At 49.1% G+C, this 25651-nt stretch overlaps 1 protein-coding gene across 1 annotated transcript in view; it reads right to left on the bottom strand.

Moving 5' to 3' along the window:
* Armc2 (armadillo repeat containing 2) overlaps positions 1-25651 on the bottom strand; it is a 121403-nt gene that overhangs the window by 71822 nt on the left and 23930 nt on the right. Inside the window, 3 exon segments of the mRNA XM_028890253.2 lie at positions 3811-3887; positions 16042-16234; positions 24275-24446. Coding sequence (XP_028746086.2) covers positions 3811-3887; positions 16042-16234; positions 24275-24446 — 442 coding nt within the window.

Genomic DNA, 25651 nt, shown 5'->3' with positions numbered 1-25651 from the left:
TTTTAATCTTCTTAACTCTTCCCAACTGTCTGTATGAAGTGAAGAGAACTATGTGTATAACACACAATGGCATGTGTCTAAATTTCAATTTGAATTCAGCAATGTCTGAAATGACTCTTCAAGGCACCAAATAGAAACTTTCCCCCACACTGCACTGATGTCTCCCAGGAGAAGCCGGAAGCTGTATAATTAACACCTGCTTCCCAGTGCTCAGGCCCCCCACTGCATTGTGGGAATGTCCACTCCCTATTGCAAGCGTAGCTTACCTTTATCAAACCTTGCTGGGGCCAAGGAAGGCTGAGCATGGGAAAGCCCCGAGCACCAAAGCAAACGGAATTCTTGACAACTAAACCGGTTAAATGGTAAAGACACACTGTGGTCGAAACAGGAAGACTTTGGCTAATCTAGCCAACCCATAAGCAAGACTTCATTGTCTTTAGGGGCCAGGTGTGGGGCAGGATTCAGAAATGCCTGGATTTCAGAAAGGAAGCAGTGTTCACAACAGGGTCTTTCTTGAGCAGCACCCTACAGTGCAATCCATGAACACTCACACGAACAGGACCAACACTATGGCTCTGGTCACATCTGATGTCACTGTGTTTGAGAGATATTTGAACTTTGAGAACATTGAAGTTTGCAGAACGGCAGATAAAAGGCTGTAGACCATCACCTTAGCCTTTTGGATTTTTGAGTATGCCTGGATAAAACATGTGTATGATTTTGAAAGTAAATATGAATATTCAAGCAGTATAAAAATACAGCTGCTCATATTTCTAGGTAATCAACCTATTTAAAGGCCAAAGTATGTAAACAAAATCAACATGTATGAAGGCAAATGACAAACCAGAAGTTGATAAGTCAATAATAATAAATTTCCTTGACATATTTATGAAACAGTTAAATTTACTTAGAAAGTGGGCTGGGGAGATGACTTGGTGGGAAAAGAACCTGTGTTGCAAGTTGGAGGATCTGAGTTCGGATCCCCAGGACTCCTATCAGAAGCCAGGCATGGTGTTATACCTGTCACCCCAGAAGAGGGGAGCAGAGACAGGCAGTTCACTGTAGCTGAAATGGTGAGCTCCAGGTACAGGGCAAGAAACTCTGCCTCAAAAAATAAGGTGCAGGGTGACAGAAAAAGACACCAACACTGACTGTGACATTATGGGAGCATGAACCTACTCCCACACACCAAAAAGCAAAGGGACTAGAAATTCAGACTTTCAGTCTCTATGGTCTTCACAAACAAAAACCCAACGAGCAAAGTGAGCTCTGTGGTGTATGGCTTCGAGAAAGGGCAGCTAGAACTCGTGCCTCGGAAGAGTGACTCCGTGAACATTCATTCACCCAGGAAGAGACGCTTATCAAGGTGGATCAGAAACCACGGACATTTAGCTGCCTCCTCGGGACCCTTCTGAGACCTTTCAGACTCGCTTTGAGAAGTTAGCTACACACCAGTGGTATCAGGGTTTCTTCTCGGGCTTCTCTCGGGAATCTCCATTATGTGGTTGCGTCTGGCTATGTGTGGCTCGTCATTTATTTGTTCCCGAGCTGTCTTTAGTGCCCCACCACCTCCATCCCATACACTGTCCCCAGTTAATTATAGAAACAGAAGTGTGTGCACGCTCACACACACGTGCATGCACACACACTCTTTGTCTCCGTCTTGGGGAACAACATGAAAATTGAAAAAGCACTTTCATCTAGGTTCACAGTTTGCTAAATATAAAAATTACGATTCAACAGGAAATTGGGTAAGTCAGGCAGAAAGTACTGCCTGTTTTTGAAGATTCTGCTGCCTCAGTGGTTACGGTTGTTAACCACAGCTTTGGGTTTTGGACACAACAGCTTGACACAATGTGAGGATTGGCTGATGTTTTTAGCATGCAAATGTAAAGGCCTTGGCAACAGCGCTGTCTTGGGAATCGGAAGGACTTGATTCTTCTGAGTTCTAGACCCATTCCCTGTGAGCACGGAGAGCTTCCTTCCTGACAAGAAGCTGGTTAGAAGAGACTTTTCACCAGTGTTAGCTTGAGGCCTTTTATCATCATTTTTATTTTTGTTGAGACAAAGTTCATAATCCTGCCTCTGCTTCCAAAATGTCCAGATTATAGATGTATACTCATCCAGCCTGACATAAACTTTTGTGTGAATGAAAAAATAAAGTAGCAAACACGTGCGCAGCCCTGACCAGCTGGGTCCAGCACTGACATTGTGCTACATTTGTATCTGTCTCTTTCTATAAAGACTTACAACCTTGCCGCACTGAAGTCTTCTTTATGCCTACCCTGTCCAAGTCCTTCCCCTTGGGGGTCACCAACTTCAAAATGGGGGTGACAGAACATTGTCTTTCCAGATGCCGTACTGAGATCCCTAACTTAACATTTCATCTGCTGCTTGTATTGACTCCAGCCCGTGTTACAAATGCCCGCTGGTTCACTTGTCTCACTGCCACATTTTGCACCATTTCTAGCCCTTGGTCGGTCTATTTCCTCAGACAGAATAAAGCTCCCAAAGGGCTTTCATAATAAAATGTTACAGTTTCATTTAAGTGGGCAATGCTTTTGAACTTGAGCTGAGAACTACACGGAGGTCAAGTTTGGCCAGCCTCCAGATATCTTTACTGTGTGATGTCTGTGAGCATCTGTCCACACTAAAGGCATCAGGCTTGGGTAAGACTGAAGTGAAATAACGAAAACTTAGGACATAAATGTTGGTTTCTGAGCAAGTTGGTTCTAGTTTCGAGAGTTGATGAACAGATAATTGTTAATCAGGATGCCGTGTGGCACTCTAGACACTCCCTGACTCAGCCTCTGACTTCCACCTGACATTTGTCTTTGAAAAACAAGTCCCATCAACTTAACCACATGGAGATGCAGAGGGTGAAGGATGCTGAGGGTGAAGGATGCTGAGGGTGAAGGATGCTGAGGGTGAAGGATCTGAGGGTGAAGGATGCTGAGGGTGAAGGATGCTGAGGGTGAAGGATCTGAGGGTGAAGGTGCAGAGGGTGAGGGATGTGAGGTGAAGGATGCAGAGGGTGAAGGATCTGAGGGTGAAGGATGAGGGGGAGAGGGTGAAGGATCTGAGGGTGAAGGATGAGGGGGGGAGGGGGGGGGGGGGGGAGGGGGGGGGGGGGAGGGGGGGGGGGGGGGGGGGGGGGAGGGGGGAGAGGGGAAGGATCTGAGGGTGAAGGATCTGAGGGTGAAGGATCTGAGGGTGAAGGATGCAGAGGGTGAAGGATCTGAGGGTGAAGGATCTGAGGGTGAAGGATCTGAGGGTGAAGGATGCTGAGGGTGAAGGATCTGAGGGTGAAGGATCTGAGGGTGAAGGATCTGAGGGTGAAGGATGCTGAGGGTGAAGGATGGGGGGGGGGGGGGGGGGGGGGGGGGGGGGGGGGGGGGGGGGGGGGGGGGGGGGGGGGGGGGGGGGGGGGGGGGGGGGGGGGGGGGGGGGGGGGGGGGGGGGGGGGGGGGGGGGGGGGGGGGGGGGGGGGGGGGGGGGGGGGGGGGGGGGGGGGGGGGGGGGGGGGGGGGGGGGGGGGGGGGGGGGGGGGGGGGGGGGGGGGGGGGGGGGGGGGGGGGGGGAGGGTGAAGGATCTGAGGGTGAGGATCTGAGGGTGAAGGATGCAGAGGGTGAAGGATGCAGAGGGTGAAGGATCTGAGGGTGAAGGATCTGAGGGTGAAGGGTGCAGAGGGTGAGGGGGGGGGTGGGGGGGAGGGATGCAGAGGGTGAAGGATCTGAGGGTGAAGGGTGCAGAGGGTGAGGGATGCAGAGGGTGAGGGATGCTGAGGACCAAGAACACGAGTATCTCACCTGCTCTGGTTTCCAGCCTGCTCAGGTCTGAGCTGCTAGGACACGAGGAGGCCCTGGCAGGCCGCTTCCCCTGGTCCCTAGGAGGAAGAGGAAAGAAGGAAACAGAAATGTATTTTCATTTTTATAAACTGCAATTTGTTCTTGTAGGGCTTCAGAAGAAACCACAGAGAATAGTTTAAGAGACAGTGTTCAATTGTCTGCTTCAATCTACCTTGCCTTCTAATTTACATTTATCTGCAAGAGCATAGGTCTATCGGCTTAACGGTATGAGATATAACACTAGAAAGAACCAAAAAAATAAATCCCAAGTTGACTGGAGGGGAAAAAAAATGGTTAAGGATATGGACCACAAGAGGTCGCTGTTATAACAAGAAACAAGAGTTGGAAAACAGCGAAGCCAGCCCGAGGTGCCCAAGGTCACACAGCAGGGTCGGCTCTGGAGTGCAGAGCTCCTGATTTTCCAGGCAGTTCTTCCCGCTGCCTCACGGTGCGTCCCATTCCCACTTTAAAGCTCAATCCAATCAATATTCTCTAAAAATATTTGCAGAAATATTTTAAATGTTAAAAATAACCAGGAAGTGTGTTTTGGTTAAGCCCCAGATGAGCAGCACTTTGTGTTCCAAATCAGAGTGGGCGTGGCTAGTCACGGGGGGGGGGGGGGGGGGGCCGGGGTGCTCAACTTTGTGCGCTGGTGCCAGGCTGCAGCTTTTCTCAACTACAGCTGACCGGAGGGTGTTACCGTCTCAGGGTCTGTGGGAGCGGGCGAGAGAGGACGATGGGGAGACATGACAAAAATACACCAGGGCAGGTGTGACAATGCCACGGGACCCTTTGTTAGCTATAATTAATATGTGCAAATAAAAACGGGGCTGGTGAGACCGCTCAAAGGGGAAAGGTGCTTGACCTGCACACCGGCCAGCCGGGAGACCTAGGTTCGGTTCCCAGAACCCATATAAGGTGGGAGGAAAGAACCAACTCCACAGTTTATCCTCCGGTCTCAGCATGCGTGCTGTGGTCCATGCTCACACCCATCATAATACACAAAAATCTTAAAATTAAAAAACAAAACAAAACAAAAAAAAAAACCACTTCAATGGGATGGAAGGCCAAATAATTGATTGGATTTTTCATTTCTAGCTATAACCTGAAATTTTAAGATGAAGAGTTTCACATATATGATGTGTGTGTGCGTGTGCGCGTGTGCGTGCGTGCGTGTGTGCGTGTGTGTGTGTGTGTGTGTGTGTGTGTTCTGAACAAACACTGACATTATCAACACAGTTTTCAGCTCACAGCACTGCCCCCAGTACCTGCCACTCTCTCCGAGTCCTGGCCAGGGGTGAGGTTGGCCCCACGATGCCTCATGTGAGCAGCGTCACTTCTAGAAAAGAAACGCATGAGGAGGGTGCTCAGTATGCACACAGGCTTGGAAGTGCTGCCCCCCAGTTCCCAAGAAGAGACAGGCCTGGGACTCACTGCCACCATACATGGTCATCACAGTGGGTGGACGCTGAGTGTAGGGACGCCTCCCCCAGCCTGGGTTCGAATCCTAGGCCAACATTCACAGCCTTGTGACCCTGGAAACCTACATGGCTTTGGGTTCCCCATCCTAGGAACTTAGCAAGTTGTCAGTACTATTTTCGTTTCCTTTTGAGTCCATAATCACCTGGAGGAACAGTCAGTGCTGGATAGGGGTACAGAAGATATTTCCTCTGAAGAAGGTAAAACCGACCTTACAGGAATAGTCCAAAAGAACTCGGGGTGCTGAGGAGAAATGCCTGGGTGGGAGGGGTAGACCGAGGAGTGCCTTGAACTAGAAACGGACAACTCCATCGCTCAGCAAGTAGCCTGAGTGAAGAGAAGAGGGTCACAAGAGCCTGAGGGGCACGGAGGGGCACTGAGGGGCACTCGAGGCAGGGACTAGCTGCCAGCATGGGACTAGTGAGGTAGGCACAGAGTTTCTGCTGGGAAGACTGGGAAGAGCCGCCCGGAGCTTTGGGACTTGCTGTGGACACTAAGAGACAGCCAATAAGAAACTTACAGCTTCTCGCCGGGCGGTGGTGGCGCACGCCTTTAATCCCAGCACTCGGGAGGCAGAGCCAGGCCGATCTCTGTGAGTTCGAGGCCAGCCTGGACTACCAAGTGAGCTCCAGGAAAGGCGCAAAGCTACGCAGAGAAACCCTGTCTTGAAAAAACCAAAAAAAAAAAAAAAAAAAAAAAAAAAGAAAGAAAGAAACTTACAGCTTCTCACACGAGGATGTGATACTGTCATTGGGGGGGGGGGGGAATGAAGACAGAGCACTAAGGAGGAGGAATGAGGGATCATGTTTCCGGGATCATAGGGGGACTAGAAAAGAGATGTGCGATTCCACAAATGAAAAGTTAACAGGGCACGGGGCCGATTCCAGGCATCTGAAAGACAGAATTCTAGACCTGGAGGACCCGGACAGCGGGTCCCTCCCAAAGCAGCAGCAGAGGATACGGAGGACAGTTTATGGGGGTCAAGTAAGCATGGGTTTTGTCTTGTTGAATTTCTGACGCTGGGTGGGACAAAGGTGTGGAAATCAGAACAGGCGCAAAGGACGAAAGTCACAGGAGGGTAGCTCTGAGCTGTGTGCAAGGACAAAAACATCAAAGAGGCGCGAAGAAATGCACCTTCCTGTAGTGGGCACGGGCCTGGAAAGGGGACCCGATGGAGGATGGGGTCACAGCGGCTGGGGACCAAGGAAAGAGGTCCTGTCTGGCCAAGGCCAAGCCAGCTGTGTATCCACAGAGCGGTGCAGCTAGAGCCCTGCACAGGCATGAGCATGAAAGGCGGGACCAAGAGAAAAACCAGAGCTGCGTGGGCTGGGTGGCTCAGGAGGTGGCGACAGGCGCACTTGTGAGTCCAAGGTGAGCTATGTTTCCTGTCTCACAGAGAGGAAGAGAGGGTGGGAGGGAAAACCCCTCCTTCACTGGAGAGGAAGAGGAGCAGATGACCCCGTGCGCTCCACGGAACTTGCACAGCTGACTGAAAGCACATGAAACAAACTTGCACCTTCCCCTCCCCCTGAAGCCCTCTAAATAAATACTTTAAATATTTGGAGAGGCTGCCTTCATCTCTGTCTCCACACTGTCTCCCGCGGCTCGCACCCCCTTGACAGCTGTGTGGAGTAAACAAGGTAAATTTTTACTCCGAGGAGGTTTCCTCATCTATACAGAAGGGTGAGGAGGCTGCCGGAAGGACAGAACGATCCGGAACATGGAGTTCATCAAAATGTGATTGCTAATACGCTCACTCTTCAGTCCTAAGCCCTTCAAATGCTCGCTCCCCACAGGGGATGTCTTCACACCTTTGCTGGCACTTCTGTCTGTTTATGTCCCTTTAAAAAGGACCCCGGCTCTGAGTTCACACTGCCTGCCGCCAGGGAAGGAGTAGATATTTCGTTACCTACTCCCAGTCACAGATGGCCCAGCTGCTGCCGAGTGACCCTAGCCACAGATAGTATGCAAATGCAAGAGTCCATCCAGGTTCCAACAAACCTCACCCTCACAATGATGCAGCCTGATACCACAGTAGCAGTTTTGATGGTCATATCCTGTGATTAGATTAGTCGATTTCTTTTCTTACATGTGCAGCTAAGGCAGATGTCCCCATGCAGTTCAGACCTTTGTGCGTTATTAAATTCCAGTATTGTATTGGCAGTGATTTCCTGCCTATCAGATGTATTTAGGTCCCGATTCAGTCATCCAGAATAACTGTTCTTCCCAGCTTCCTGCTCCATGTTATTAAACAGCATTATTAAATTTTTCACAATGATTTTTTTTTTTGATGTGCCCAAATAAAACAATTCTGGAAATTAGTCACTGGGCTCTTCTCTAACATTCTTTTTAGAGGAAGAAAACCACCATTTCATTAGTTAGGACATCAATCTACAAATGGACATACATCTACTTCTCAAGGACTTAACCATCGGTGGCATTTCCTGGCTCCTACGACCTGGAGGGGACTTGGTAGTGTGGGGCTTTAGGAAGGCTTGATCAGGCTTTGGCTTTACAGCTCCGCCATGCTCTAAGCTCTGCCCTGGCTGTAGGTTGAAGTCCTAGCAAGAAGAAAATTTCGGTATGGTTTTTCCGGGGCCTCTCCTCCGCAACCCCCATGTTTCGGGAGGCAGGGTCTCCTGGGCCCCGTCGCTGGCAAGGGTCTTGCACTTGAAATACTAGAAGCAACTGTAGCAGGTAGTGCTCTACAAAGCTGCCGGCATCCTGCAGCCCATCCGTGAATGGCACAATCAATCATCCCGACCACATCCACCGCTGGACCATAAATACCCCAGGAAATAAAATAATAGCTCTTTAAAATATTTCAAATATATAGATTTTGCTATAATTCAAGACAGTTCTTCTAGTTATTATGATGACAGTTCTTCAATTAAGGATCAGCAAATGTTTTCTTAAAGAGCCAGTAGTATTTTACATATTTTACAATCTGGGGCCAGTGGCAAAATCAATTATATATACATATATATTTGTAACTATTTAAAATATAATGCTTTTTAAATATTTAAACCATTTTTAGCTCAAGGACTGTAAAATAAAATAGACAAACAGATTTGGCTCCTTGGCTATAACAGTAATAAAATAATATGGGTAATAATAACTAGTTAGATTTGGTTGTTACTGTTTTTGTTTTGTTTTGTTTATCAAGATAGGGCTTCTCATTGTAGCCATGGCTGTTCTGGAACTCACTCTATAGACCAGGCTGGTCTCGAACTCAGAGATCCTTCTGCCTCTGCCTCCCAAGTGGTGGGATTAAAGGCGTGCCCCACCACTGCCAAGCTACTAAGTAGATTTGGAATTAAGGAAAAAAATTCATTTGGGGAATAGTTACATCTATAGAAAGTTGCTGGAGCCCACTGAGGTTTCTTAGTGGCTGTACCCAGCAGGACTACACAAGAGGATGATTGGACCAGGGGCCTGAGTGCAGGTGTTTGGAAGGGTCACACTTGGCTGTAACTAGCAAGGGGGAGCATTGTTATAAACAGCCCTTCTGAATAAAGTTCTGGGCCCACCTGAGGCTACCCTGCCTTTCTCTCTGTTTCTCTCCCCTCTTTATTTCTAGCTAAGTCTCTTATCCCTCATTCCTCAAGAGTCTCTGGGGTAAATAAATGCAGGAGCTGGTCTCCTACAGAAAGTAAAAAAAGAAAATTTAAAAAATGATTATAACAAAAGACAAATAAGCAAACTTGGAACATAAGTTTTCTTTGTCTTAAGAAAAAGACTTTTTTTTTTTTCCCGATACAGGGTTTCTCTGTGTAGTTTTAGTGACTGTCCTGGATCTCGCTCTGTAGACCAGGCTGGCCTCGAACTCACAGAGATCTGCCTGGCTCTGCCTCCCGAGTGCTGGGATTAAAGGCATGTGCCACTGCCGCCTGGCACCCTTTTTTCTTAAAAGAATAATGACTTTATTTTTTTTGTGTGTGTGTGATATAAACAAAACATTTATTATTTTGAAAAGGTCAGGTAATAATCGAAAGTACAAAGAAGTTTTAAAAAACATCCTCCCAGATCCCACTGGCCAGAAATAAACATCACTATTATACAGTAAATATTGTTCCAGGTATAATTTGCACGCACACACACACACACACACACACACACACACACACACACACACGGTGAGAACGGAAGGGTGACCGGAAGGGAGGGCAGGTGGGTGGATGCATTCATACAATATGTGTTACCGTAATGAGAAATTCTAAGTTACCAGGTTTGCTAGAATTTAGCAGAGAAAACAGAAATTGAGGTGAAACCATAGGAACCGTAGAGCTTCAGGGGAAGTGAATCTTCCCAAGAGATACTAGTTTTTAAAAGATCCTTCTAAACTTAAGAGGAAAAAAAAATAACGAAAACCATCACTGTGAGACTCTTCCAACTTCACTGTCAGCCTGGGAGACCTGCTCCTTACCAAAGTGGAGACATTCACCGTAGTCACACTTCCCCCACATGTGGGTTTGGTTGCTTATACTTGACCACACCGCCCAAGTTTCTGCTCTATAACCATCAAGGTTTGCTCAGTCTTCATAATGTGAAAATAAAGTTGATACTCACCATGGATGCTTTTACCAAAGCCTTTCAATTTCAAGTTTTGAATTCTGACTCATTCCGTTGTCTAAGAATTTTCTAGAAAGTGCATGAATAATCCTTCCCTAAATTCATTAATATTTGAAATCGCCTGCCTGCAGCCCTCTCAATGAAGGACAAACGACTACTGGTACAATTCTTGGTCTCTCTCTTTATACTCCTCTCTCTTCCGACACCAAGGGAATGCCCAGCTAATGTGGGAGCACAATTTGCCTTTCTCTCCTTTCCTGTGGCTCGCTTGTTGGGCTGAGTAGTCACAGGATGCTTCTTCACCCAGTCAAGACTTCCAGGGTGTAGTTTAGTGTGGGCACTGCTGGAAATGTCTTATTGTGAGTTTCCCATACCAGATTGTGTTGGGACACCAGGTGCCCACCTGAGCTTCAGGTTTAAGTCTTTACTACAGGAAGTTGTCTTTTAGTATGTCTTAAGTTTTCTTTTCTTTTGTTTATTGGCTCTGACTTTCCATGGGTTGTGGCAAACTTTGAGAAAATACACAGATAACTTGGAAGAGTGCCCGAGACTTGGTTCCAAGGGAGCCCATGCTAGGAAGGACCTACAGGAGATGGGGATTCTCTTCAAAAACACAAGTTTCCCCTTTCTACCTCACTCGCAGTCTCCCCACCCATTCTCTCAGCTTCAGCCTTTCCTATTTCTTTCTGCATGATTTCTTCTGGCCTGGCCACCACATCTCATGTTTTTAGCGTCTTTTCTTCTAATTTTTCAGTCTGTGCTGTGGTTTTCCTCTCCCTGTCCATACATTTCTCTTCCATTTCTTTTGTTTGTTTGTTTGTTTGTTTGTTTTTCGAGACAGGGTTTCTCCACGTAGTTTTGGTGCCTGTCCTGGATCTCGCTCTGTAGACCAGGCTGGCCTCAAACTCACAGAGATCCGCCTGGCTCTGCCTCTCAAGTGTTGGATTAAAGGCGTGTGCCACCTCCGCCTGGCCCTTTCCTTCATTTCTTTTTGAGTATTACAGTTTTTGTTTTTGTTTTGAGGGCTTATAATCTCCAATTTGAATTTCTGCAACCCACTTCCTAAAGAGAGGATGATCAAACCATCCATGCTTCCTGTGAGACTCTAGGGTGCCTTTCTTCTGCCATGCATTTTCTTCCTCTGTCTTTGCTCTGTTCCTGACAAAGCTTGAGTCCTAGGAGACTTCTTTCTTTTTTTTTTTTTTTTTGGTTTTTCAAGACAGGGTTTCTCTGTGTAGCTTTGCGTCTTTCCTGGAACTCACTTGTGCCAGGCTGCCTCGACTCACAGAGATCCGCCTGCCTCTGCCTCCCGAGTGCTGGAATTAAAGGGGTGTGCTACCACCCCCCGGCCCTAGGAGACTTCTTATCCTTATATTATTTGTCTTTACTTGCTGAGGGCGAATGTGATCCAGAGAGGTTGAGACCTGAAACACTGAACAGTCAGCTGGTCCATGACTTTGTCGACTTAGAAAGGTGTGTTCCCCTGGTGTGGGTAGAGCAACCACGGACACACACAATAGCCCTCTGACATGATAGACAGCACCCTCAAATTCTAATTTGTTGACCCTCTTTCTCCTCCATGACACCCCCCCACTCCCTCTCCCCACCCCACTCTGCTCACAGGCAATCCACCCTGCTCTCTGCGATCCACCCCACCCTCTGGTCACTTCATGACCTGCATCTTTAATGGACTCGCCCGTGGGGGTGTTTTCACTTCTCTTGAGGCCTGCCTGCATCCTTAGATTTCATCTCTCCCATCACAAAGTCATCACCTTTCTCAAAGTCTGAGGAGGTGTGCCGCACCCCTCACGCTTTTTGTTTTCACCTAGATTTCAGAGAGGCTGCAAAGCTAATTCGACTTTTGGACTGTAACGTTCCAGGGCAAAACCTCATCTGAGGTACACAAACTGCCCCCGACCCAGACTCAGGAAAAGAAGGAAGGCAAAGGGAGGGAACAAAACAGCTTGGCTGGGAAACTGGAGCTATCTGTCGGGCAGAGCTGGGTCTAGGAGTTTAACAGTCCTCGCTGGATTTGACTGTGGTCTCCATCCTGGGCTTTGTTTGTTGACAAAGGACTTACTTCCCTTTCCCCAGGCAGCGAAAGGGTCATCCTAAGCTGTAGAAGCTCCCTAACTTGAGAGCCCGGAGAGCGGCCACTCTCCTAACAAACCTCAGTGTTGCCCAGGGAGTCGGGACAGCCGGGATTCCTTAGATAGACTGTGTGCTCATGTCTGTGACAGCTGGGCCCTGGGGACTCTCTGTTAGCCGGCCCGAGAAGGCAGGTCAGAGAGGACCCGGCAGCCTGCACCCACACAAAGCCTGAGCATCCACTACACACAAAGTGAGCGGGCTTGATCACCATAGGGAACTAAAGTCCATGTTTAATAGTTCAGGGTTGGGGCTATTATTTTTTTTCCCTGTTTCATTGACATTTTAAATATTTGCTGGTTTTATTTATTTTTTTTGCATGCTTTTGCTACTTAACCAGGAGCCTCTCCCTCCCTCCCTTCCTCCCTTCCTCCCTGCCTCCCTCCCTGCCTCCCTCCTTCCCTTCCTCCCTCCCTCCCTCCCTCCCTCCTTCCCTCCCTCCCTCCCTCCCTCCATCATTCTATTGCTTTCTTTCCCTTTTCCTTCCGGCCTTCCTTCTCCCTTGCACTGTTTTCCGAGACAGGGTTTTCATAGCCCGGGATGACCTCCCACTTGACATACAAGGGAAGGTAGCCCTGATCCTGGGCCTCCTGCCTCCACTTCCCTGAGAACAGGGTATGTTACCACACAGGCTCTTCAGCTTTACTGCAACCACATTGAAGGCCCTTGGCAGCTTACAAGCAAGGTTTCCAAGCCTTGGTCGCCACTCCACGGCCTCCATGGGGGCTTGCAGGAGAGGGAGAAGAGGGGCGGGCATTTCCATCTTAAAAACTACAAAACAGAGAGCCCTTGGGAGTGTTCAGTGACTTGACAGGAATATACAAGTCACACAGAGACCCCGGACGCTGACCCCAGACAGCCCGGCTCCCTCCCGTGAGCAGTCTACACTGTTGACGATCATCCACTACCGGGGTGCAGCTGCCCTCCAGAGCCCTCATTACCAATCCCTGACACTGAAGGACGATGCAGAGCCTTAAAGCACTTAGGCTTTGCACACAGAGGTTCGTGACTGCACCCACAGGTGGGTGGGTGGATGCACGCATGGCGGAGACAGGCACACGTACTTTTACAGAATGCCAGCTCTGTTGTTTTCAGTCCTGCAGTGGTGGCGGAGATAATGGGGTGTGGGTGAGGATCGGCTTCTAAAGCTCCAATGACTTTCGGATGGGCACGTGGAGACTGCAGTGACCGGCCACGGACGCCCAGGGGAGGCTTCCCCAGCGCTTGGGAGCGGCTTCTCTTTCAGAGTTCCGCCATCTCACTTCAGACGGATGCTACCTTGCTTAGCAAGTATTTTTTTTTCCACTGTAAGTATAAAGTTAAACTCCAGGGCATCCCAAAGGCCTGAATTATCCATATTTTAAATTAAAGGTGTACAAATCAATGCAAGTTTGCTGAAATAAACTGATCTTTTCCTCCCCTGAGCCAGAGGAGCCTGGAGGACCCCTGGTGGGGAGCCAGCGAGTCCTCCTTGCTCTGTCCCTCCATCAGCTCACACTCCTCATCGGCCCACACTTCTCTCCTTCCTCCCCACTTCCCCCTCCTCACCCACTCCCCAGCCCACTCTCACCCCACCCCCACCCCCACCCCTCAGCCCACCCCACCCCCACCCCCCCACCCCCACCCCACCCCTCAGCCCACCCCCCCACCCCACCCCATCCCCCCACCCTCACCCCATCCCCCCACCCTCACCCCCACCCCTCAGCTCACCCCCACCTCCACCCTCAGCCCACTCTCATGCCCACCCCCACCCCTCAGCCCACTCCCATCCACCCCCACCCCCATCCCCTCAGCCCACTCCCATCCACGCCCACCCCTTGTCTACCATCTCCTGCCAGCTCATCTCACTGACAAGAATCTTCATTTTTCCACTTTACAGTCTCAGGATTAGAATAAAAACAAAACAAAACTTTGCTAATTGAGGGGAGGATGCACCAACAAAAGTGGGAATACTCCACGGCTTAGGAAGGCCATTTCTTGGAACTACAGTCACTTAAATGTTTACAAGAAACAATTATTGAGTGTCCCCAACTGATCCACGCATGTAATTAATGAGAGAATTACTAAGAGTTTCCATTTTCTCCTTTGTTTCAGCTCCACCACATAAACTTTTCTGTTGGCGTTGCTTCAGAAAATTCCACCCAGTGCTGGAAGGAGGTAGAGACCGATCGGGAGGACAGAAACATTGTGAGAGCAAACTCCCAACTCCAACAACCATCCCATGAGACAAACGGAAAATACTTAGAGATGCTGCCTGCCAGCGCCTGGGCATTTGGAACAGGCGGGAGGAGGCGCCTGCCCAACGCTAATGGGTTTGTCCTTAGCTGTTTGTGGGAGAAAGCACGTCACTAAAAATGCCCCCCACCCCCCCACCCCCGCTGTCCTAGAAAGACCGAGGCACAATGAACCCTGGCATGTCCGATTGTTTCACAGGGGCTGAAGTTTCATGGAAATAATAAACAAACACTCTGCTCTTGTCCGCCTGTATCTAGTCAATTTGCATTACTGTAAGGTTGGGTGTCGCAGGGTAAAATGCTCTTTTCCTGTGGGGCACAAGCCCTGCTGCTTTTCCCGCTGGGGTGATGAGTTCCACAGCCTGTGTGGCACTCACCAACTGGAAAAGAGTTGCCTGGGAGGGCCTGTTTGAGGCCTTGAGTTCAGCCCCCAGAGTCCTCATGTGAAGTCCTCTTCCACTTAAGGAGATATGTCATCTCTTCTTCAATTTGAAAAATGTTCTGAATGCAAAGCAACATCACAAGGACTTCTAGGTTGCCCAATATAAATTCTCTGTGTGACACTCTTTAGGCTGCGTCAGCAGACAAGGTCAGCTCAGCTAAACTAACACGCTGCCAGTGGCCACTTCGGGGGTGGGGGTGGGGCGGGTCCATGAGGGAGAGCCAACATCAGCTCCAAAATCTAAAATGAGAGCATCAAGGACTCGGGGCCGAAAATGGCCTGTGGAATTTAATCTTGTTAAACAAATTTGAACCGGGCATTTGTCCATGATGACCCAATGGAAAGTTCTAGAAAAAAAGAGAGAGATCTTTAACTGAACGACCTTGCTTATCTTAGCACCAGTACTGGCAAGAGTGGGGCCTGGGCCTATCCTCTGTTCTGTCTGCTGCTCCCACCTTGAGATGTAAGGTTTTAGTAAATCACCACGGGAGGAATGAACACGACGCTCACACAATGCTTCTTTCTCCACTGACTCTCAGTGTGGTAGGAAAGGGCTTCTGGGAAGCCCTGTGTAAGAATGATACATAAGGGCTGGAGAGATGGCTCAGAGGTTAAGAGCACTGGCTGCTGTTCATCCCAAGGTCCTGAGTTCAATTCCCAGCAACCACATGGTGGCTCACAACCATCTGTAATTTGATCTAGTGCCCTCTTCTGGTGTGTAGGCAGAATACTGTATACGTAATAAATAAATAAATAAATAAATAAATAAATAAATAAATAAATAAATAAATAAATAAATCTTTTTAAAAAAAGAATGATACATAAAATAAACTAATTCCCGCCATTCAGGGATGAGGGGCAAACCGATCCCGTGGGGGTGTTGCTGTGTTAACCACTAGTTAGCACAAGTAGCATATGTAAACCAAGTTTCTCCTGGAGAACAACACAAGTGTCCCCTCTTGTGGATTTTACAACGGTGGACTAAAGCAAGAATCCCAAATAATACAGAAACAGAAGCCGTACTCATGGGTCGCGCAGGGCCCAGCTGACACCGTCCAACCTCCCCTTTATCCCACAGCCCCATGGCGCATCAGTTTGGCTGTTCTGCATAGCGGGATTTCAAAGGATGAAGTAGGGAATAATGGGAACCCAACCCTATTCAACCACAAGGAGGAAAAACACCTTTCCTAGCATGCATTAACTAAAAAACATGCTGATACAAGAGCGAGAGAACAAATCGATCTTCCACATAAGACAGAGAACCGCTGAGGGACAATAGTTACCCTCACCCAAAAACCCACGACGAAGAATACTGACCCGCCGCTCCGGAGATGAGATGGTGGTTCCTTGGACACTTCTTTGGTTTCTCTGAAGCCTTGGTCGTAAGTACGTTGGGGTGGGTGACTCTTTAAATGACCAATGGCATTTGATGCTGTTAAATAAGTCCCATTTATTTTTGCCGCAGAATTCTCCACGGAAACAGTCTCTTTGGAGTCCTCCGTGGTCTTTGCTGCAACGGCAAGAAAGGAAACGTTCTCTCAGCACCTTTCTTAGTTCAGGGGTTGCTGCCTCTCAGTGCTTTGTTTGTAGTCTACGGATTTATATAAAAGTTACCATGGCTTGTAATCAAGTTTGGAGTTTTTATGGTCAAAACCTCTCTGAGCACAATAAAACTCTCCTACAATTTTAGGCTTGGCACCATCATTTCTGGGGATAAAAAAATGAATAGGATATTAACTCTATTGTCTTGACGTCTACCTAAAGGGAAACACAGGCACTTAAGGTTATGAACTACCGATCCCACTAAGTACTCCTACGCCCCGGAAGAATAATTCTTCCTAAACACAATGTTAGCATTTTTCCACTTAAAAATGATTTATGGCTGAATGTGATGGCAGACACCAGTAATCCCAGCCAATTGGGAGATAAAGGGAAGAAGATAAGGAGTCCAGAGTTAGCCTTTACTGTATATACAAGTTCTAGGTTCCAAGAGATTTAGTGTCAAAAAACCAAAGTACAGCCAGAGCTGTTACAGAGAAACCCTACCTCGAACAGCCAAAAGAAACAAAAACAAACAAAAACAACAACCACAAAAAACCCCGTTAATATAATTAATAGAGTATCACGTACAAGTGGTGCATCAGTGACAGAGATTTCCTTGTTCATAGGACTTACATGGGTCTTTTAACAAGTAGTATACAATAGCAAAGCACACAATGTGTGTTGATAAGGGCAAACAAAGAACAAGCAGAAGAACAGTGGAAAAGGATGAAGGGGATTGGGAGGGAGACAGAAGCAATTTTACGAGGGGTGGAGGGTAAGGGTAAGGAAGTCAAGAGGATGATGATGTTTGGAGCTGGGCAGCCAGCTTGTGCAGGGGCTCTGAGGCAGGAGTGTGCCCAGGCTGGTAGAAGAGGAAGTGCGGAGAGGCCCTGGAGGAAGAGAGCTGGTCCCAGGTCCCAGGGCAGTAACAATGTGACCCTCTAAGAAGGCTTCCTCAAGAGGGGCAGGCAGGCTCCAAGAACACAGCCCACCTCCCAAACGAATGCACGCTGAGTTTCGGGACACAGGTTCTTACACTGAAAATACAACTTCCCTGTCAGCAAAGGGACATAGGAATAGCTTGTCATCCACCTGCCACTGGCCTAGTCTGTGTCCAAAGGGAGGCGGGGATAGACCTCCCTGGTGTAGGTGGGGGTGGGGATGGAGTGAGCTTCACGGAGGAAAATACTTGCAAGTTTTTCCATCCTTATTCAGAAACCAGCAAACAGATGGAAGCCAGTAACAACAAAGCCCTCTGCCTGCCCTGCTTTCAAATACCAGCACTGGGAGGTTGTGAGGAGCCTTAAAGACTGGCTGAAATGAGAAAATAAGAACTGAAAAGTGATGTCAAGTGACCCAAGGGCATCAGAGAGTGGAGCCTCCGGGTCCCCGCCCACAGCTGCCTGGCTCAGGGCTTTTGTGTTTGGGGGGTGAGGCCTTTGGTCTCCATTCCATCTCGGTTCAAGGGCGGCCACCTGAGCATCAGCTCTGAGAGGTTTTCCCACCTTCTCCAGTCAGTCACTTCCGTGCCCGGCACACGGTAAGAATTGATTGCTGGGGCCGAGTACAGTGACGTGCATGGTGTTGGCTTCCTCGGAACTCGAGTTCAGTGCTATTACCACTGCAACGCGAGAACCCGTCCTCTGGCCTGGGCCTCTCTACCATACCGCCTTAAACAACTGTACTTCCAGTTTACAAAGCACACACTGGTTGAGATTAGAAACCACTCAGCCTCTCCCTCTGGTTTTAGCATTTTCTTTATTCACTCACTCTTCACATACTTATTAAGAAACATTGCATGTCAGGTGCTGCACAAGTCGGTGCAGAAAAAAGTCCAGGCTTCGTTGACCTTCCAGAGGGGAACGCAGCAGAACCGTAGATGGGGAGCCGGGCTCCCCAATCCGCACAACGCTGCACCGAACGTGTTATTATCCCACAGCGGAGAGCTGGCCTGACACCCGCTCTGACTCCAGACGGAGAAGCTGAGCACATCCAGTCACAGTGGCGCACACACAATAGTAGCCCTCAGGAGGCGGAGGAAGAGGATCGCTCGAAGTTCAAGGCTAGCCTGGCCTCTATGTGGGGTTTGAGGACAGCCGGGACTATAATGCAAGACCCTATCTCAGAAAACAAACAAGCAGAACTGGAGACGCGGCTCAGTGGTTAAGAGCGCTGACTGCTCTTCTAGAGGACCTGAGTTCGATTCCCAGCACCCACATGGGGGCTCACAGTTATCTATAACTCCAGTTCCAGGGGACCGGACACTCTCTCCTGGGCTCCGGGGATACTGGGCACACATGCAGGCAAAACAGCCATAAAAAATAAAATGTATATTTAAAAAAAAAGCAAGCAAACAAAGCCCAAATCAGGAAAACAAACAAAACTCCTAAGCACACAGAATGATTCTCGGTGCCCTTGATACACACATGCGTGCGACACCTGTAGAATTCCACTGCGGACCATGGGCCACTTCAAGAGGAGACAGAAACCTCCATTCGGGGTTAGGACAGGGGACAGCTCTGTCTCAGACATGCTGCACACAGGAAGGCACACTGGAGCTGCTTGATCCGGGAGGGGACACAGAGAGGCAGAGGTGTGGATATAAAATATAAATAAATGTTCTAGACAGACAGCAAGCTGACAGTGAGAAGTGAGGAGCTGGGAATTGGTCTGGGAAAGTGTGGAGAGGAGATGTGGTCTCAGCAGCATCTGGAAGGGTCAACAGGAAACAGACAACTTTTTTAAAAAGGAGCTTAAGTCCAGAGTTGAGGCCGGCTTTCCAGCATGCACATGACCTGTAAGGCGGGTGGGCGCCTTGCTCCATTTGATGTCCTGCCGTTCTCTCCTTGAAAGGGTTGATTGTAAATAAAGTTCTCCAGATTTGTTTTTTGCACTGAGCCCAGCAAATAATACCATGGGTCCTGCTGGAGGCTTGACCCAGCTGCGTGTGTGTGTGTGTGTGTGTGTGTGTGTGTGTGTGTGTGTGTGTCGGGGGGGGGGGGACGGACGGATGACGACGGGACGGAGGGTGGAGAGCACTCCTGGGGGTGCGAGGTTAGGGTTTGAAGGTGTGTGTCTGAACACTTGGTTCTCAGCTGGTGAAACTGTTTTGGGAGGGTGTGGAACTTTGAGTGGGCGGGGCCTCGCTGAGAGAAGAAGGTTGCTGGTGGGCAGGCTCTGAGGTCCATAGCTCCCAGGATGCCTGAGGACAGGCAAGGGCCTGGGATAGATCAGGCCAGAGCCAGGCCACGACAGATGTGCTTGCAAAGGAATTGGGACTCCATCCTCTTGGGCAGAGGCCAGGAAATCTGCTCTGCCTCGTGTTTTATAGTAACTTGCCAAATAAAGATGGTCTTTTATAATTTTGGTTGAGTGGGGTGGGCTGGGTATTGGGGGAGCCAAGTGAACAACGATATATTATGACTAATGAAAATCAGTAGCCATAAATCAGCAATGGCTACTTCCACACTATGGTGGCCGAGTTAAATATATTGGACAGAGATGGAATGGACCACCAGGACCTAAAATACTTACTGTCCAGACCTTGACGAAAAAGGTTTTCTGCCTTCTAGAACAGACTAGTATGTGCCCAACTGGGTTCCTGAGAGACCCCACAGCCAGGTCAAGTTGGGGGACGTGGGCCGAATGAACACTCAGTAGCTTTCTGTCCTGTCTGGAATGGTTTGCTTGCCCCCTAGAAAGCACAATGGCCAGGAATGAGCAGTGCCTTCCTGACTTGCCTGAACTCTGGACCTATTTCCAAGGAACAGCTGTTAACGCTTAGCCAGCAGCATCCTCTGGAATTGTCTGGAACCCAGCGTGATCATCATTCTTGGAGGCACAGAGGTCCTCTGAAGGATTTTGAACAAGGGGTGATGCTATCTGGTGTATTCCCTTCTGCGCCTTTTAATGCTCTAGGGATGCAGAATACGAACATGTCTCACGGTCCTCGGGATTGAAGGGGTAGGACGTCTGCTCACAGCACCAGTGACCAGGAGCTTGGGGTCTCCAGACTCGGCTGACGGTTCCCAAGGTCTTGTGTTGAAACCCTGCAACCCCCTGAAGGGCTGAGGAAAAATCTAAAGTGAGCAAGGCAGGGGTGAGGCAAGAGGTGGTAAAGGCTTTGGGAGTGGCAGAAAAGGAGGACACGGACTCCATCCCTCCCCGGGAGCTCCAGAGGGCGTGGTGATGGAAAATGTGACAGGGACTGGGACACAGTAGCGTCTGCCCTGAGGCCTCTGGTTTGGATAACTGGGGGGCGGGGCGGGGGAGGGGAGGAGGTCGGCTATTGGTCACCACTTCCCTATTCAAACCTGCCTTCCATGCTAAGTGTACCTTTGAGGATAACCACACAAGACTAGGCCCCTTTCCTAGTCTCAACCCAGGAATTCCAAGTCATCACACCCAAGCCCCACCCACGGGTGTCAGCTACAAATGCCTTCACACCCAGGGAGAGGCACACCCGAGGTCTCCAGGCTCAGATGGCTTTGGGGCCTCAGTGACCCAACAAAGCACCTTTCCTAGACAATAGAGAGAATGGCATCTGCAGAAATGACAGGGATCCCAGGGTGGGGCAGTCCCAGTCATTTTTAAAAACTGATGTGTGCTTTTTAAATGACAATGACTTCTTACTGAGAGTAGACACAGAAGCCAGAGATATGGGTCACGGCCAAAGAGACCGCGTAAAGAGCTGGAATGAAGACCCGCCTCAGTGGGGGTGGGGGGGGAGATGGCTTCTGGCCAGGGACTGGGGGTGCTGTGGCCTTCAAGCCAGGGCCAGGACCCATAGTAGGGAGGGGAAAGCATTGAGGACAGGGGCAGTGGGAAGGCTTCGCTCCTTGGTCCCCTTCACACCAACAGGGACAAGTGGGTAAGCGGTGAACTCAGGTACAGACAAGTTCGTCTGTAAGAGACCTTGCGTCTGGAGTTCCCTCCTGCAGTTACCCATCTCTTCTGCTCGATTGCCCTGACACTGGATCCAAGAAGCAGAATGATGGACCGAGTCCTCTGGAAGACTCTACTTTCGGATCATTTCTATACGTTAGACTCAAGTTCCCTGGGGAATGCTCTCGTGAGATCTGCTGTTCACCTAAAACCAGAAACCACGTTGTCACTGCCTTGAGGGTCGTCCTGGCCACTCATGGAAGGCAGAATCAAGCCGGGGCCCCGTCCATGTTCCCAGGACCTGCATGGCCCTCCAACTCCAGCTTCCCCACTTTCCCATGGATGGCCATCTTCTGCTCCTGAGCTCACTCCTGGGTCGGGCCTTTCGGCCTGTCTGTCCTTTCGACGTGGACACTCTGACCACAGGTTGTCCATTCAAGGCACCTTAACAAGGCCCCTGAGCTAGAGGACAGGAGAGTCACCTGCCACCCTGTTATGTTCTTTATTCTCTTCACAGCCTGTGAGAACCCCTCACTCGTTTGTTCTAACATCGTTTCTCTACCATCCCTAACTGGAGGTTCTCTGAGGACAGGACTTGCTGGTCTAGAATGGTACCCTGCACTCGGAAAGGGGCTCAACAGGAAACAGACACACAAAGCAGGAAAGCAAGCTGCCAGATACCTGATCTACTTGGTTACCGCATCATGGTGTGATGCACGCTCCCACACTTCCTCATACATTTTTCCTCTTCCTCCATAACCATCACCCAATGGGGGAATACGTGAAGTGAGGTGGGGTACATGTGACCTGCTGATCCTACCCCAGGCTGTGTGGACACCACTGAGCTCCGATCATTCTGCCACGGAAGACAGAGTACCACCACATCTGCTTTTTCACAAGAAACCATAAATCTGGCTCCTACTGTGAGATCCTGCTACCATTTAAATGTCGGCAGTCATCTAAAAGAAGAGCTCGCAAGTCAAACACGATGCTCAGATGGAGGTGTGCAGCCCCGTGGATGCTTTGGACCACCCGAGTCACAGTGTTCCAACTCCTCTTCATCCATCCCTCATGAGGAACGCCCAGGTCAATCAGCTTCTGCTAACGGCTTTCTACACCAGTGAGCACAAACAGGAAGAAACAGCTTGTAGTAGGACTCCAACACACTCAGCAACTGGAGTCTGGACCCAGGGCTCAGCCTGCATGCTCCAGACCCCAGAGCTCACCCTGCATGCTCCAGATCCCGAGAGCTCACCCTGCATGCTCCAGATCCTGCATGCTCCAGATCCTAAGAGATCACCCTGCATGCTCCAGATCCCGAGAGATCACCCTGCATGCTCCAGATCCTGAATGCTCACCCTGCATGCTCCAGATTCTGAGTGCTCACCCTGCATGCTCCAGATCCCGAGAGCTTACCCTGCATGCTCCAGATCCCAAGGGCTCACCCTGCATGCTCCAGATCCCGAGAGCTCACCCTGCAATGCTCCAGATCCTGAGTGCTCACCCTGCATGCTCCAGATCCTGAGAGCTCACCCTGCATACTACAGATCCTGAGAGATCACCCTGCATGCTCCAGATCCTGAGTGCTCACCCTGCATGCTCCAGATCCTGAGAGCTCACCCTGCATGCTCCAGATCCTGAGTGTTCACCCTGCATGCTCCAGATCCTGAGTGCTCACCCTGCATGCTTCAGATCCTGAGAGCTTACCCTGCATGCTCCAGATCCCAAGGGCTCACCCTGCATGCTCCAGATCCTGAGAGCTCACCCTGCAATGCTCCAGATCCTGAGTGCTCACCCTGCATGCTCCAGATCCTGAGATCTCACCGTGCATGCTCCAGATCCCGAGAGCTTACCCTGCATGCTCCAGATCCCAAGGGCTCACCCTGCATACTACAGATCCTGAGAGATCACCCTGCATGCTCCAGATCCCCAGAGCTTACCCTGCATGCTCCAGATCTCAAGGGCTCACCCTGCAGACTACAGATCCTGAGAGATCACCCTGCATGCTCCAGATCCCAAGAGCTCACCCTGCATGCTCCAGATCCTGAGAGCTCACCCTGCGTGCTCCAGATCCTGAGCATTCTCATTACCTGTGTTCTACTTCACTGTTTTCCAATGTTAGTGTTACCCACCAAATTTCTTGCCATCCACCGATCATTCCTTCTGTCCCTACACTTGGGAGCCCTCAGTGTGCCTGGGTAGAGTTTGTCCACCTGTTACACTTCTCACGAGGTGGCATCTCCAGCCCCCACTTGTGGGTCTAGGTACATGGCCAGTACTTGTACAGCAAGGATAAAAGTCCCATTCGACTTCCGCTCCCATATTCACAAGGATCAAAAGCTTTAAAGGCAGGGTTGGTGTGCATTATGAGACTCACAATTCTCATTCATTTCTCTAAAATATTTTTTATATTTTGGTTTATTTATTGTATGTGTGCATACTCACTCAAGGGGTCAGGGCACAGGTCTGGAGGTCAGAGAACAACCGTCAGGAGTCGGTTCTCTCCTTCCACCACTCGGGTTTCCGGGGTCAGACTCAGGTTGTTAGGCGGGGTAGGAGATGCCCTTACCACTGAGCCACTTCAGTGGCCCAAGTGATTTCTGATGAAATTAACAACTTTTTAAAAACTCTACTAGGCCAGGTGGTAGTGGCAGCACACGCCTTTAATCCCAGCACTTGGGAAGCAGAGCCAGGCGGATCTCTGTGAGTTCGAGGCCAGGCTGGTCTACAGAGTGAGATCCAGGACAGGCTCCAAAGCTACACAGAGAAACCTTGTCTTGAAACCCCACCCCAAAACAACAACAACAAAAACTCCCACAAAAACAAAACAAAAAGCCCTCTACCCTAAATATTATTTCTTTCTGATATGTGAACCACTCTAACATTCTTTTCTTACAGAGTAATGCTCCCCCCCCCCCAGTGGTGACATTTAGATATTCTTTATAAACAATCGGAAAGAAATACATAAACAATTTTCTTAGCTACTGTTTGGCTGATATTAACAAGGTCTAAGTTTATATAAGAACCATCTAAGGGCAGGAAAAACTACATAAAAAAAATAGCTTGTGTGTGCAAATTCAAGAAGTATGCCTGTCTGGGTCTGCAGGACGTTACAGGGCCTTACAGGGGGCAGCAGCAGGAGATCGGTCAGGCAGAAGAGTTCCCTGGGACGCAGCCCTGTAGAAGCGCGACCGCCCACCACTTATCCTTCTTATCTTCACAGGGTCCAGGGGAGGTTTAGGGAGGGACGGACAGGCATCCTCCTCCGTGGTGGGAGATGCTGGAGCTCTGGGTTTCTGCAAAGAGATTTGAATGACTGGCATGAGTCTGTTTCTCAAATAAGGCTTACCACCGCCACCCTGGAGCTGGCCCTACCCCAGCAGGTGCCTGAGCTCGACTTGACCGTAGCCTCTGGGTCTACCATCTCATTGGCCCATCTTAATTAACATCATATGTACACACACACACACACACACACACACACACACACACACACATGCACTTAATACATGTACACACACATACACACACACTTACATATACATGCACATACACATACATTCACACACATATACACACACACACAGACATGCACACACACATAAACAGACACACATTCAGACACACACTTTTTGGTTTTATCAGCGCATCCTATGAGCTGTTCTGTCACACAGCTTAGCATATATGATTTATAAAATCCAAGTTATCTGTGCAAGAGACAGTAATGGTAAATATGATGTATCCAGCACACTTTGCAGTGTATTGTGTAAAGAGTCTTTTTCTGCCCTGCCAGTCAGCTCCTAAATAATGACAGGGACTTCTTATCAATTATGAAGGTGCTGCCTATAGCTTAGGCGTGTTCCCAACTAGCTCTTATAACTTATTTATATCAATCTACGTTCTATCGTATGGCATTATCTCCTGCACCTCCTGTCTCCTCTCCGTGTCTCCTGGCTTCTCCTGTGTGCCTAGATTCCTCTCTCTCCCTGGAAATCCCACCTATAACTCCTGCCTAGCTATTGGTCACTCAGCTTTTTATTACACCAATCACAGCAATACATCTTCACACGGTGTACAAATATCCCACAATAGTGTTGTGCTCAGTTTAGATGAGAAAACATTTGTTGGACTACTTGTGGAGACTCAGGTCAAACCTAACACTTAGAAGGTTGCAACGGAGGATTCGAGTCTGGGGCCAGCCTGAGCTACAAAGACCCCTTTCATAAAACAAAACAAAAAAGAAACACACTTAATGGGTACTGATGTGTTCTTTAAGCACTGGTACACATCCTGGACTCTACAAAAGCATTTTGTAGGGACACCTAAATTTTAGATTCACTCAGATTAAAGAATGACAAAGCATAAAACTAAGAATTCATATTATACTTATTATATAAAAATGCTTACTTTTAGTCTCAAGAATTCTGATGCAGACACCCTCCAGAAAATAACAGTAACGGCAAAATTCCCATTCCTTTAAGGAGTTTGTGTGTGTGTGTGT

Source organism: Peromyscus leucopus, chromosome 8a (assembly GCF_004664715.2).
Source record: "Peromyscus leucopus breed LL Stock chromosome 8a, UCI_PerLeu_2.1, whole genome shotgun sequence".
In the NCBI taxonomy this organism is placed as follows: domain Eukaryota; kingdom Metazoa; phylum Chordata; class Mammalia; order Rodentia; family Cricetidae; genus Peromyscus; species Peromyscus leucopus.
This window is presented reverse-complemented; position numbering and strand designations above follow the sequence as displayed.